Raw genomic sequence first — 13,586 nt, 5'->3', positions numbered from 1 at the left:
AGACCTTGTGGAGTTGGTTGTGGAAGCTGTTCCTACTCAGTTCTCAGCATAGGCTCCTTTGGGGAGTGAGTAGATATAGAAGTGTTTGATGTCATCTTCCCTTTGAAGTTCCTATTTTTGAAGAAGAGCTACTTAATTAAGGGCCTAGGTTCTTTAGTGAGTACCTAGCTTTGATACCATGTAAACAAATGTTGATCTATAGAGTACAAACACAATCGTATGAAAAATGCACAAACTGATAAAGAAACACAATTAGCGTTAGGATTAACATAGAGCAAATGGACCCTTGGAACTCCCATGTCTCTAGGATTGTGGCAAAGAGAATTAGTAGAAGATTTTGTTGTATTGTGATGGATCGAAATGCAGTAGCCAGCCTCCAAAGGTGTTTGGCAGCAGCAAATGCAGCTGAGTGAAGTCAGATTAGCGTTAGACAGATAGTTAGGGCTGGAAATGCAAACACAGGCAGGAGTGATGATGTGGCAGCTGCACGAAACCTGCAAACTGCAAAACATAGCAATGCTGCTGATGTGGCAGGGAGGGCAGTATAGAAAATAGGTAAATGCAGCACTGCTTACTGCATGGACAGCAGAGCAACAAGCTGACAGGCTGCACGGCAGCTTCAGGAGGTGTAGATGCAGTAAACGTAGGCTGTTCCAGTCTCAGACAGCAGTGATCGACAGGCTGAAAAGTGTCCAGTACAGCAGAAGGCTGATCAGCAGTAGGTGCCAGAAGTAGATAGCAGTGGGTAGCAACTCTGGCTGAGATATCCTCCACGAGCGGGGTGTGGACTGTAGAGATATGGCACCTGCAAACTGCGAAAAGGGGATTGAGATTGAGTGGTAGGCAGCTTGTCTATTTATAGATGTCTTGGTCCTCCTAAATTAGGGTTTGGCTTATGGGACATAGACACTCTCTAGGATCGTGTTTCTTTTAGTGAAGGTTTTGGTCACTTGATTAATTAAGATTGTTTGGGGCTGTTTTAACTGGCTAATCAGCATGTAATGCATCTTTAGCTCAATAGCAAGCTGTAAAAGTAAAACATTAGATATATTTATTGGCTCTTTACCTTTGATCGAAAGTCTTTATTTAATTCTTCCTATGTTTCCTTTGCAATTGCTTTGATATTTATATGATGGATGAGTCTTGAGGCTAGGTGAAGACCAATCAAGTCTAGTGCTTGTTCATCTTTTTCAATACATTCTTTAGGTATGCGGTGGAGGATCATCTTGAATTACAATCCATAATTTTTTATACATAAGAGACAAATTCTTGTGCCCATGTATGATATTTTTCTCCCCTTTGAAAATTTCAATACCGAACAAGCTGCTAGAAGTTGATGCCATGGCGTTCTTGGAGAGGTCTTATTAAGTTATTTTTCCTCAACAGTGTTTAACTTCGATAACAAAAGGGGTTTTCTAGAGGCCAGATGCCATGAACAGGGACTTGGATATGAATTGAGTGAAAACAATATTCAACAGTGTGAATGGACTTATGCTCAAACCAGTCTAAAGAGGAAAGTGTGTGAGGGACTTTGAGAGAACTTTTTAAACCTTTATGTTAAATGTTTATTGGGGGGCTACTTTAATTAATTAAAAAGATTATAGTTTGTCCTAGGTGGCTTGAATTGACGCCGTCGACTTACAATAGGCCAAGGGTGTAGCTTCGATGGCACCGATTAGGAGGAATACAACCTCTCGCAGTAGGTTGACCAAGTAGCGCCTTCAAGGCTTTAAGTCAACAACCGATCTCCTGTTCTTCTTTCTCTCTGCTCTTTCTAACTCGGTGAAGCACGCCTTTAAATAATTAAGGTTCAAAAAACTTCAAATCTTACTTGAAGGAGAAAAAATAGTCAATAAAGTAAAGAGGACTTTGTGAAGAATAGGATTGTCCAGTCTTGGTGTGTTTGTTAGGTATGCTGCCCTGTTGGATGATTTCTAGCCCCCCAAGGTGATTGCGTTTTGCTCCATTGCTTGGATGTCATGTCAACATTTTACGCATTATTTTATTGCTGTCAGCCAGCATTAGGTCCACCAGTTTTACTGATTTTCAGCTATATATAGCTGGTCACTTAGTTGGGGCAGCATAGTCATAGGGGATGCATGGGATGTGGGCCCAGGGACCCTATCCCAAAACACGGGACCCATCTACAATGTGTCTAGGAAAGGGTGCGCCTCCATGCAGTGGTCCATCACAAGGGGTACGTGTCCTGAGATAGGGGGGATGTGTGGGATGGGACACAAGGGATGCCATATTTCATAGGGTTTGTACTATTTGTAATGTTTCTTGTAGTCTTCAGTCCACTAGTTTTATTGTTTCTCAGCTTGTACTGTTTCTTGCAGCCTTCAGTCTCTGAGGACTCATTATTTAGTGGTTATTGTTGAACTTTAGTCTTGATGTCATATGGCATTTATGATTCCTCAGTTTAACTTTTACTACATTTCTCATTTTGTACTGTTTCTTGTATTCTTCAATCTGAGTACTCATTATTCAATGTTTACTACTCGACTTTAGTCTTCAAGTCATACGACATTTCTCAATCACCATTTGGCATTGACAATTATTACTTCTACTCTTCAATTTGAGTATTCATTATTCGTTTAGGTTTCAACTTTTATGGCTCATGTATTGTTTTAAACTTTGGAAGGTTTTTGAGTTAAGCTATTGTATCTGTTTAGTTTCTTTATTGAGTATTTCATTTATGTCTAGAAAACATATAATTTTTAGGTCCCCATGCCTGTCCTAGTCCCTCATCCCCCATCCCCTATTTTCCTCCGTCCCCTGTCCCTGGTGGCTATATAGGGCAGCATTCACTTTTCTATACAGTGTGGCCAGTATGCTTGCAATATCAGCACTTGGGGCAGGTTGTTTCTTGGTATGGAAGGCTACTGGTGCTATGTTCTTTCATCATCCAAAAGGATGCTGACCATCTCCTCATTTTGCATCTCTTGAGCCACCTTGAGAGCCGTCATCATGGTTTCATTGAATTGTGCTTCTTTCATCAAGTTATTAAGTACAACCTTTTTATCGTCATCATCCAGACGACTATTGAGAGTGATCAATTGTTGGTAAAGGAGACTTAAATGGTCAAGATGTTGCTTAAGAGTCTTTGAAGGATTGTAGAACATACTAAATAATTGCATCTTCAATAATAATTTGGAATTATTAATATCTCCTCCAAATGTCACTTGAAGGCCATCCCATACCTTCTAATGAAGGTGCAGGTTCCCTTAAATATGCTCTCACTTGTTAGTCAACACGACTTTCCATGTGTGTTTCTACATAAGTATGAGTTGAATCTTCATTGTCCAATGGAGAAGCCAATATGTGAGAATTTTTTGATTGTGATGCCATATCTTGACATTCGGATGGTAGACACTATTGATCAAAGATAGACTTTGCCTTCTTTAATTTTTGCTACTGCTGTTTGATTTATAGTAAGATGTTGAAGAGATGGTAGGACCAGCTAAAGGAGATAGGAGATGCGCAGAAGAAAGTTAGGCAGTCCATAGTAGAAGAGACAGAGGATGGAGATAAGAGAATGGCATAGGATGTGAAAACTGCACATAGGTTAGGTAGGCATGGATGTGCACATAGGTTAGGTAGGCATGGATGGGAATGCAGGTAAATCTAACGTTTCTTTGCCATTCCTCTTTGCTTTTGATTTTGTTTTAGTTTAGTTTAAAAAGAAATAGTGTAATGTTCTAATAGGTACCTTTGTCGGCACTTTTAATGTGTTGCTGGATGGTGTGGCATGACAGGCTCTAACTGCGCCAGTCTGTCAAGGAAACAAGCACATGGGCACTCGTCAGATCTGTAAGTGTTGAACAGGCAGCTAGCATTGTCTGCAGCAGGTGGGCAAGGTCAACAAGAGTAGCTTACGTAAAACCAGATGATGTACAGGTATAAAGTGCAGCTGGCATGGCGCATGAGGACAGCAACAGACCAGTAGGTCCAGGACAGGCACCAGGTAGGAGCAGAGGCGGGAAGATGACAGGCTGATGTGACTGGGTAGTTAGATAGGCAGGACTTGGTGACCTGGGGCAACGCTTTCCTCCTCCTCTTGCAGAAGGTGGACTTGCTGGGCTGAATCCTGCACGCATGGCAGAGAGCAGTGAGTAGAACAGAGGAGCCAGCCTAAAAGGCTGAGGTGACAATTGAACCCAGTCTAGTACCACTGCTGGGTATGGAGCTCGTGAAGATGGACTGGCAGGATAAGGAGGGTGAAGCTTCATGATAGAGAGAGAAGAAAAGAGAGTAAGCGTGTGTGTGAGAGAACTCTTACACATACACAACAACATGAATAGATCGATGTGATAGATATTGGTAAAAGTACAATGGTCCTGATTATATAGGCCCAGGGTTTCCCCCAAACCTTTGATCCTTATTTAATGCTGGGAGGTGTAAAATGTGTTCACACCTTTAACACATACACACTTCAGGTGTGTTCACACATGGAGGCGTGTATAAAAGTAACTTAAGGCCCTCACATAGAGGTCCCTAGCTTGCTAGGAGGAGATTGATCATCAGCTTGTTGTCTAGAACCCTTAGGTTTGAGATCGTGATGATAGGTTACAGCTTGGATTGTGCCCTCGCATCAAGTGGGTAGGCTAGGAGGTTGGCCTTGCCTGCACTGTTATGGTGTGGCAGGATGTTTACTGGATGGCGGATTGGGAGGTTCTATAGTAGGCAATAGGATGTGAGAGGGGGTAAGAGACTGGGAGGAAGATTGATGCAACGATCCTGCAGGAGTGGCTAGATCCTCCCATCAAAGAGCCTGTTCAGCATGAAGATATATGGCTCCTCAGTTCTCATCAGTGGGTGTCCCCTTGCAGGTGGTGCTCTCTCGGAACTTTTTTTGCAGTTGAGGGTGGTGGTTGTCTAGTCATTGATAGAGGACAATAGGATGAGGATTTGCCAGCCACCCCTTGGAGAAGGATTTGTGTCATGACTGTTTACTGCAGTCTCATGCCTGCTTGCGGCAATAAATGCTGTTGTAGCTGTTTTTTGAGGTGGCTGACTGTAATTTGTGAGGCTGTTGTTGGTGTCCACTAGCAATTTTGAAGCAGATACAACATCTAAGGCAGTCTACTAATCATTTCTAGTAGTATTGACTTTTTTTGGTGCAGTTGTGGACCTTTGCTGTAGTCATATTTACTTTTTGGGATGTCTGGAGCAGAAAATATTCCTTAATCCCCATTAACTTTAGGCTTTGATACCAGTGATAAATGAGCAAACTACTTGCTGGTCTGATCTGCAAATTAGGGTTGCAATAGTTGAACATGGAAGGAAAGAGAGAGAAAAGAGTGTGAGCTACTCAATTCACTTCCCAGTCTTGGCACAACCACTTTTTTGTGGTTAATTACCTTAACCCTTAGTAGGTGTGTGCAGGCTCACCACATCACCCACTTACTTGCGTGTACATGTGCATTTATGACTGGAGCCTTGTGTTTTAATGGCCTAGGTCCTTGGCCACAGGTGTTACTTATGTGTACTGTTAGTCTTGCCCCCCCAAACCTAGTACGTGTTATTCTATAATATGCACATGGTCACATCTCTTAAAATAGTTTCCTTGTAAATATTATGTAATTAATACTTTGATTTATGTGACATTAAAATGTAGCTTAATGAAACATGATGATCTCTGATCAAGCACACAGCAAGATTATTAGGGACAGATGGTGTGTACATGAGCATGTGGTTTGGGTGTCAGGAAGAGTCAACATGGCTACACAAGATTGATTGGAGACTGAACATGGGCAGCAAGGTTTCTCCAAGCAGCCGGAGTGCTTGAGATTGCAAGATTGTGGTTGGGGCTAGGTTGCAACATGGACTTGCTGTTGGCGATCTTTACTCTCCCACATATCCATATACTTATGTAAAATATGCTTAGTAGAGGATTATTCCCCTTTGGGACCTGGGTTACCTTATCATCTTTGATTTGTGCATTCAGGACACTAGTGTTTCATTTATCTCATATATTGATATTTTACTGAATTTGTAAAGATTGTTGATAGCTAACAATGATAATGTATCTATGCTTTTGTAACGAATAAGCTATCTGTTTACATGCAGGCACTGCATTGAAAAACGAATTCAACGTGAGAATGGTTCTCACCAATTTCAAGGGCACTGGGGTTGGATTTGGTCTCTCTCTCTCTCTCTCTCTCTCTCTCTCTCTCTCTCTCTCTCTCTCTCCTCCCCCGCCCCCCCAATATGAGATTGTATTAGCTAGAGATCTTTATTTGTCAGCTAGAGTTCTCCTTACTTGTAGCTTTTAGCTTTCTTGTACTGTTTATTACATTTTCATTTACCATTCATTTCAGACAGTTGTACTGTAATTCAGATGCAGGAGAGAGAGAGAGAGAGAGAGAGAGAGAGAGAGAGAGAGAGAGAGAGAGAGAGAGAAGAGATCACAGAGAGGAGAGAGAGAGAGAGAGAGCGCCAGAGAGGAGAGAGAGAGAGAGAGAGAGAGAGAGAATGGTCGTCTGTGCCCCCGTCGCCTGAGCCCCTGAGCCCCCGTCGTCTGTCAGAGCCCCCGTCGTCTGTGCCACCGTCGCCTGAGCCCCCGTCGTCTGCCCGCGTCACGTCAGTCGCCGTCGGCCTCTGCTCGTCTGCGTCCGCAGGTACGCGTCCTCGCCTGGATACCTCTGCGCGTGCCCGTGAGCGAGACAGAGCTCGACAGAGAGGAGTCGAGCGAGCGAGCGAGTTCAGCCCCTTCGTCAGTTGTCCTGTCCGCCCTCTGCTCTACGTCTGCTGCCCGCGGGTGCCTGCCCTCTGCATCTTGCGGTGCCGTGACAGAGAAAAGGGAACCCTAACCTGGCAGCACGTGACTGCAACCCTGCTCAGCTCCGAGATCTGATCTGTTCTTGTACAGAGAGAGAGAGCGAGAGAGGGAGAGAGAGAGAGAAGAGAGAGAGAGACAGAGAGAGCCCTCCGGGACTTGCACAGAGAGAGAAAGAGAGAGAGTGAGGGAGCGAGCGAAAGCGAGAAGACAGCAGTATGGCTGGCCTGGATATGGATTTTCTCGACCGGACGGTGGCAGCCCTTGGCCCTGATTCCGATACAGAGGAGCCGGAAGATATGGTGCCATGCACGGAGGAGCCGCCTCCGGGTTCTGAATTGCCGCCTGCAAGCAAACGCTCCAAGCATACTTCAGACGAGCCAATGGGTCCTCAGGACCGTTCCTATGCGCAGGTCGCCTCTGAACCTGTGGATTCGCAGGAAATTGACTGGGAACATCTGCTGGACTTTGCCAATACTCTGCTTGGCGATTATGTCCAGCATAATAATGAAACTTTCTCTGCTGCGGCTGCGGATGATGTGCTGGAAGCCACGGTGGACCCAAAATCAGTCTTGCGGTCCTTCTCGGTGTTTTATGACCGTGCAGTTATACTTTTTTTCACCGGCAGGATCCCAGTGCTCTCACATATTCGCCAATGGATGCACCATTTACTGCAAGGGGAGTGTGTTGAGGAGATCTTCCTTGGACCTCGCGGCTTTTACGAGGTGCTGTTGAAATCGGAATCGCATCGAGCTGAGCTTCTGTCCAAGTTGCCACTATTCTTTGATCGCCGCTTAGTCCATGTGGTACCATGGTGCCCTATGGCTGACTTCCAGCGTCTGCTTCAATGAGAATGCCCGGTGTGGGTGGAAGTGGAAAACTGTCCAGCGGTATACTGGCCATTGTTGAAGGACGCGATGGCGGTTGTGGGCACAGTGCTGGTTCCCCCGAGCCTCAGGGCTATGAACCGAAACCGTTTATGCATGCTATGGGATACGGCCAGGAAAAGGCCTGCGTGGCTTCGCCTCAATTGTTCAGGCATGCATCCTTTGCATTTTCGCCTGAAATGGGGCAATTTTGCCGGACACTGCTTTTCATGTGGTAAATTAGGGCATTTTGTGGCCGAATGCCCGGAACGGCAACCGTCTTCTGAGGAGGCGCAGGTTGTGCAGCCCAAGGATGACATGGTGCTCGATGCCCCGGCACAGGAGACCCGTCAGCCACCTTCTATCATGGATAAAGGCAAACAACAGGTCCGGGGTTTGGATTCTCCTAACACTGACTGGATTGAGGCACGACAAAAAAAAGGTAAAAAGTTGGACGTAGGCCTGGCCGATCCTGGGCCTAATGCTTCTCTGGATTCCGTGCGCATGTACACGCACAGGAAAGACATGGTCACCTCACAGCAGGATGCGCGTACTACGGCCCCGTCCGCCCCCCGTCATCCGTCTTCAAGGAAAGTCTATTCAGAGGGCCCCAAGGGCCCACCTGCTAAGCTGGCATTTGATGCAAAAGGTAATGTGATTACACCTTGGGATAGGCGTTATCCCCGCCCTACTCCCAAGACAGTGGATCTCCCTTCTACCTCTAAAGGAGGTCGCCCGAATTCGTTTGCAGTATTGACTGATTTTCTGGATGAGGGTGTCCTGGATGCCCTCGCGGAGAAGGTGCAATCGAGGCAACAGGCGCCTCGTTCCTGACTTCCTTTTTTGAAACTATATGGAGATTGCCACGTGGAATGTGCGAGGCATTTGCTCTCGCCATAAGCAACATACCATGTGGTCTGTCTTGCATGAGAACCAGTGGGATGTATTGTGTGCAGTGGAGCACAAAAGTCACGGTGAGGCAGGAAAAGTTGTGGATTGCCATGGATTCCGTCTGTTTTATGCAGGGACACCTGCTAAGCACTACTCGGGCGTGCTGATGATTGTCCATGAGAAATACCAGCCTGTTCTTGTTAAAAATGATGTGCAGGGCCGATTTCTGGTAATCGAAGTCTTATTTGAAGGAGAGATTTTATGGTTGCTGGGACTCTATGCTCCGAATGATCCTGCATCCCGACGGGATCTATGGTCGACTTTGCAGGGCTCCATGGCACTTGGCCGCAGGGGGTTTTTGATGGGAGATTTCAATATGTGTGTTGACTCTTCTCAGTCCACCTCAGGGCATTCGGTCATGGATACGCCAGAAAGCCGGGTGTGGAACTCCTTTGCTTTGCACGTACTTAAGCAAGATCTTTGGTCGTGGCTTCACCCTTCTGTTTCAGGTTTCACTTTTCATTCCGCACAATATGCAACCACTTGGTCGCGATTGGACAGAATGTATATCATGCAGGGGGATGATTTTCTTCCCGAGATGCTGGAGATGAAGGTCTTGCAGCAATATGCGTTGTCGGATCATTTCCCCCTCCAGCTTGAGATGCGGGCACAATCCATTGCACCTTTTATGCAGTTGCTGAATAAGCTCCCTTTACGCTTCAATTCCTCTTATTTGAAGCATCCAATTTTTCAGGGTTATATGCAGCAATTGATTGAGAGGTTCTTATTGGACTTCGCCTCTGAGGGCTTGGCTTCGTTCGCACGCCTGCTCTCTAATGTGCAGCGGGTTGCTCGGCAGTATGGGATTCATAATGCCTCTCTTTGTCGCCGTCGTCGACATGCAGCAGAGGACTTATTGGCCTTGGTCCGTTCCTTGCTCCTGGACTCCCCCGATGATGATTTTCTGCTGTCCCTGGAGCGGCGTTTGGCCCATCTTATTCAAGTATTTAGCTTGAAATCTTATCAGCAGGCCAAGCTGCAAAACTTGACTGACACATTGCAAGATAGTGCCTGCCAGTCTCATAAGTTCTTTCGCGCCTTGCATGCTTCTCCGGCTCGCGAAAATATGACTCGACTCCAGGATTCGGAAGGTCGCATGGTCACTGATCCGCAGACCATTATCAATATGTGCAGAAATTATTTTATGGATCTTTTTGGTTCTTCTTCCTTGCCGTCTAGCCAGGTTACGCATGCCCGCTCGGTCTTCTATCATCTGGTCCACCAGCAGGTTCCATTTGATATGCAAGCCACTTTGGAGGCGGATATTTGCGAAGAGGAGGTTATGGATGTCTTGTTGCACCTGCCTAAGGATAAAAAGTCCTGGTTGGGATGGTCTCACTAATGAATTTTTTGAGCACTCGGCCACGCAGTTGGTAAAGCCATTGGTGGTCATGTTTCAGTAGGTTTGGGAAACAGGGGTCATGCCTTCTTCATGGAAAGAAGGCCTTATCAAACTGATTCCCAAGGTCCCTTCGCCGTCAAAGCTGCAACACTGGAGACCAATTTCGTTGATGGGCGCGATGTATAAAATCTTTTCCAAAGTGCTGGCAAATAGGCTTCACAAGCACCTTCCAGCTATTGTGCACCCTCTCCAGTATGGTTTCATTAAGGGCCGCAACATTTTGCATAATATCTTAAATGTGCAAATGGCTATTGACTATGCGCGGCACTCCAATCAGCAAGTGGTCTTGATTCAATTGGACCTGGAAAAGGCGTTTGATTGTGTGGACTGGTCTTTCCTTGCAGATCTTATGTCTGCCATGGGCTTTGGTATCCGGATGTCCCGATTGATCTACACCATTAGTACTGAGGCTTCTTCAAGAGTTATGCTTAATGGTGGGGTTACAGAGCCATTTGTCCTTGCACGCTCGGTCAGACAGGGTTGCCCTTTGAGCCCTCTCTTCTTTGCCCTGGCGACTCACCCGGTCCTTTCAATGTTATCCTCCATGGCGGCTTCTGCCTAGCTGGCAGGGTTATCTCTTCCTTTGGGGCAGCACTTCATTAGCCAATCTTTGGCTGATGACTCCTTTATGATTTTGCAGGCGGACAGGGACAACATTCGCAAGGCATTAGATGTTTGGACGCTCTTTGGTCAAGCCTCTGGTCTTCGCATCAATGCCTTTAAGTCAGCCATTCTCAGTTGCACGGAGCCGGATTTACAGTCGTTAGGCTGGCAGGGCCAGGTGGTTTCCCGTGGCTCCATTGTCAGGCATCTTGGATACCCATTGGGGGTGGATGTACGGCCAAAGGACCTGCTGGAGTGGATTTCACAAAAACTGGCCGCCAAGTTTATGTATTGGAAGTCGCAAGCCTGGCCGTTCCATGTCCGCCTCAAAGTGGCTCAGACAATTATGCTACCAATGCTGACGTATTTCCTGCCACTACTGCCATGGACGCCCACTACTTTGAAGGCTCTCACCCATCCCATTCGTTTCATGCTATGGAAAAAAGATTCACTGCAGGCAGGCATTTCCTGGATTTCATGGTCACATGCATGTACCCCTAAGCGCATGGGTGGTGGAGCTATTTTGGATGCAGAAACTCATATGCTGGCTCTTCGTTGGTCTCTTTTTCGTGCCATGTGTGTGGATCATCACCCGTGGACCATCATAGCCCGTTATTTTCTTGAGGACAGCGGGCTCCGCCAGGGTAACACACGGCTTCGGGCCTCATGGTGGCATGTCCTTAATGCTGACTCTCGATTTTCCAGTCCCTCTTCCTCTTTGTTACTGCACTTGGTCGGCTCTTGGAAAGTGGTGCTCCAAAAGACCCGTTGGCATCCTGTAGGGGACCGCCTGCAGACTAATTCTTTCCAGCTGGAATTGTTGGCAGTATCCAGATTACTTTCATGGGAAGATAAACATCAGCTCAGACCAAGATTTAACCGCATGGCCCGTTTGGGTGTGACTTCGATTGCGGATGCTACCCTTGCTACTCGCAATGTCCTCGCATCGTTTCGGACTGCTAGGAGACTTTTCAGGATCCCGCGCGGATACCGTGATTTATGGGGGAAGCTTTCGTCGGAACTTCAGGGTAGGCAACCCTTTCCTGCCCTGGCTATGGATCGCCCTTGGCAGGACTGGGACCTTGCAGGCCGGTTGACTCTGGAAAAGGCCTCTACTAATCAGGTGTATCATCTTCTTATTAAAGATCACCAATGGCTGGGTGTGAAAGCTAATACTGTTTGGGGCCTGCGGAAATCACTGTCATGGTGGCAGGCAACGCTGATGGAGGGATGGCAGAATAGGGCACCTTTCAAATGCAAGGTCTTTCTGTGGCGGGTAATGATTGGTGGTCTTCCTCTTGCCTCGGCCCTTTCCAAGCGTCGAATCTCGAATGGCAATTGTTTCTTCTGCACCACTACGGCGGAATCGGCCCGACATCGTTTTCTTTCTTGCCCGCTCGCCAAGTATATCTGGTCTCTCTTGTCCCAAATCTGGCGCACTGTGGTGGGGTCCTCACTGACTCCTTTCGATTGGGTTTTTGTGCGCCCAAAGTATCCCATGCCGCCACCGTTACATATGAAGATCTTATTTCCCTTTTTCAGATATTGGGGATGCTGGCACATTTGGACCACCCGAAATGCTTTTCTCTTTGATTCGGCCTCTAATGTACCGCGACATATTGCAAGGCTTAAAGGGCTCTTGCATTGGCAGCTAGATCTCATCAGGCACTCTGACTTGCTCCCTCGGGAGGATTTGCATTCCTGGCATTTGGCAATTGCCTCTGGGTCCTTGCCATGATTGGTGTAGCCTTTTTAGTATACTAGTCCGGGGATTTCCCACACGTTGGCCTACGGCCCTCGTGTCTCTTGTACTCGTGTAATCATGTAATCTTGTACTTTTTTCGTAATTAATACAATTACCTTTTACGAAAAAGAGAGAGAGAGAGAGAGAGAGAGAGAGAGAGAGAGAGAGAGAGAGTGTGTGTGTGTGTGTGTGTGCACGTGCGTGCGCATGTGTGCAGACATGCATGCGTGGTTACACAGTTGAGGACCATATATATAGGTCTCTTTCAGATTCCTGACTCGTTTCAAATTCTCTAATACTTCTCTTCATAATATTTAACATGTATGCCTTTTGCTTCTAGTCCCTTGTTCGTGCATCTTTCATATTATACTGCATTATCGCCTCTCAAATCACCATATTCTATTTCTCGATCAATTGTTACTTCAACACTTTAATCTTTGCGCACAGTGGTCATTTGCACAGGCAATCAATGAACAATGCCCTATTAGCTTTTGTACCTTACAGTAGAGTATGTCAGATGATTTGTACTCCTATTTTAGCAGGATTTGGAGTAGGCTGTGGCTTTGGTGTTGGATGGGGCTTTGGAGGTATTACATTTGGCTTTTTGTTGTTTTTAGTCTCCTACAAATTTGGTTTCTTTTGCTTTTTTTGCTTTTGCTCTCTTGCAACTTTGCTGTTTAGCTCAAGTTGCCTGTCTTATTGTTGCAGGATCCTCTTTGCAATTTTTGGGCCTTGGAATTGGTGAGCTTTCCAACCAGTACTTATATTTTGACTTGCTTTATGGGAATGCTTGTCTATGCAGACAATATTTGGTTGACTGACTGGTTTAACCTTGTTTCTGCTTTTTATAAGGTGGTGGTTGCGGAGTTGGGCTAGGCCTTGGTTGGGGCTTTGGTGTTGCTTATGGTTCACATTATGTGAATTCAAAACCAGTGTTTGAAGGTGTAGACTTTGAGAAGCTCAAATCACATGAGAAGTTGGAAGATGCTTCTAATAATCAATGAACCGAGTCGTATAAGCACTTGTTTTCTAAACAGAGGGTTGCTTTCTACTGAATCCTTTCACGTAGTTGGTGTGTATGCAATCATAACTGTGTGATGTGTGTAGTTGTGATTTTAATGTAGTAGAGACCATCCCAAGACATGAGAGAGAGAGAGAGAGAGAGAGAGAGAGAGAGAGAGCAGCCAAAGTTCCCTCCCCTTTGAAACTTGCACATTGGAGACCGATATCCTTAATGGG

The 13,586-nt window shown here is 46.1% G+C and overlaps 1 protein-coding gene and 1 long non-coding RNA gene across 3 annotated transcripts in view; both read left to right on the top strand.

Moving 5' to 3' along the window:
* The window catches only part of LOC148014572 (uncharacterized), a 39,022-nt gene extending 32,989 nt beyond the window's left edge, over nucleotides 1-6,033 (top strand). Inside the window, exons 2-3 of the long non-coding RNA XR_015688594.1 lie at nucleotides 3,759-3,813; nucleotides 3,901-6,033. This is a non-coding gene — a long non-coding RNA (uncharacterized LOC148014572). The remainder of the gene's footprint in view (nucleotides 1-3,758; nucleotides 3,814-3,900) is intronic.
* The window catches only part of LOC148014571 (uncharacterized), a 232,553-nt gene extending 219,028 nt beyond the window's left edge, over nucleotides 1-13,525 (top strand). For both annotated transcript variants that reach the window (XM_087666313.1, XM_087666312.1), the window contains 4 exons: nucleotides 6,073-6,144; nucleotides 12,890-12,934; nucleotides 13,056-13,088; nucleotides 13,200-13,525. In XM_087666313.1, coding sequence (XP_087522439.1) covers nucleotides 6,073-6,144; nucleotides 12,890-12,934; nucleotides 13,056-13,088; nucleotides 13,200-13,351 — 302 coding nt within the window. In that variant the 3' untranslated portion in view covers nucleotides 13,352-13,525. The remainder of the gene's footprint in view (nucleotides 1-6,072; nucleotides 6,145-12,889; nucleotides 12,935-13,055; nucleotides 13,089-13,199) is intronic.
* The last annotated feature ends 61 nt before the right edge of the window (nucleotides 13,526-13,586 follow it).

Source organism: Lygodium microphyllum, chromosome 25, assembly GCF_053477565.2.
Source record: "Lygodium microphyllum isolate KBCC chromosome 25, Lygodium_microphyllum_v1.1.10, whole genome shotgun sequence".
Classification (NCBI taxonomy): Eukaryota; Viridiplantae; Streptophyta; class Polypodiopsida; order Schizaeales; family Lygodiaceae; genus Lygodium; species Lygodium microphyllum.
Note: the sequence above shows the minus strand (reverse complement) of the source record. Positions and strands in the feature narration are given on the sequence as shown.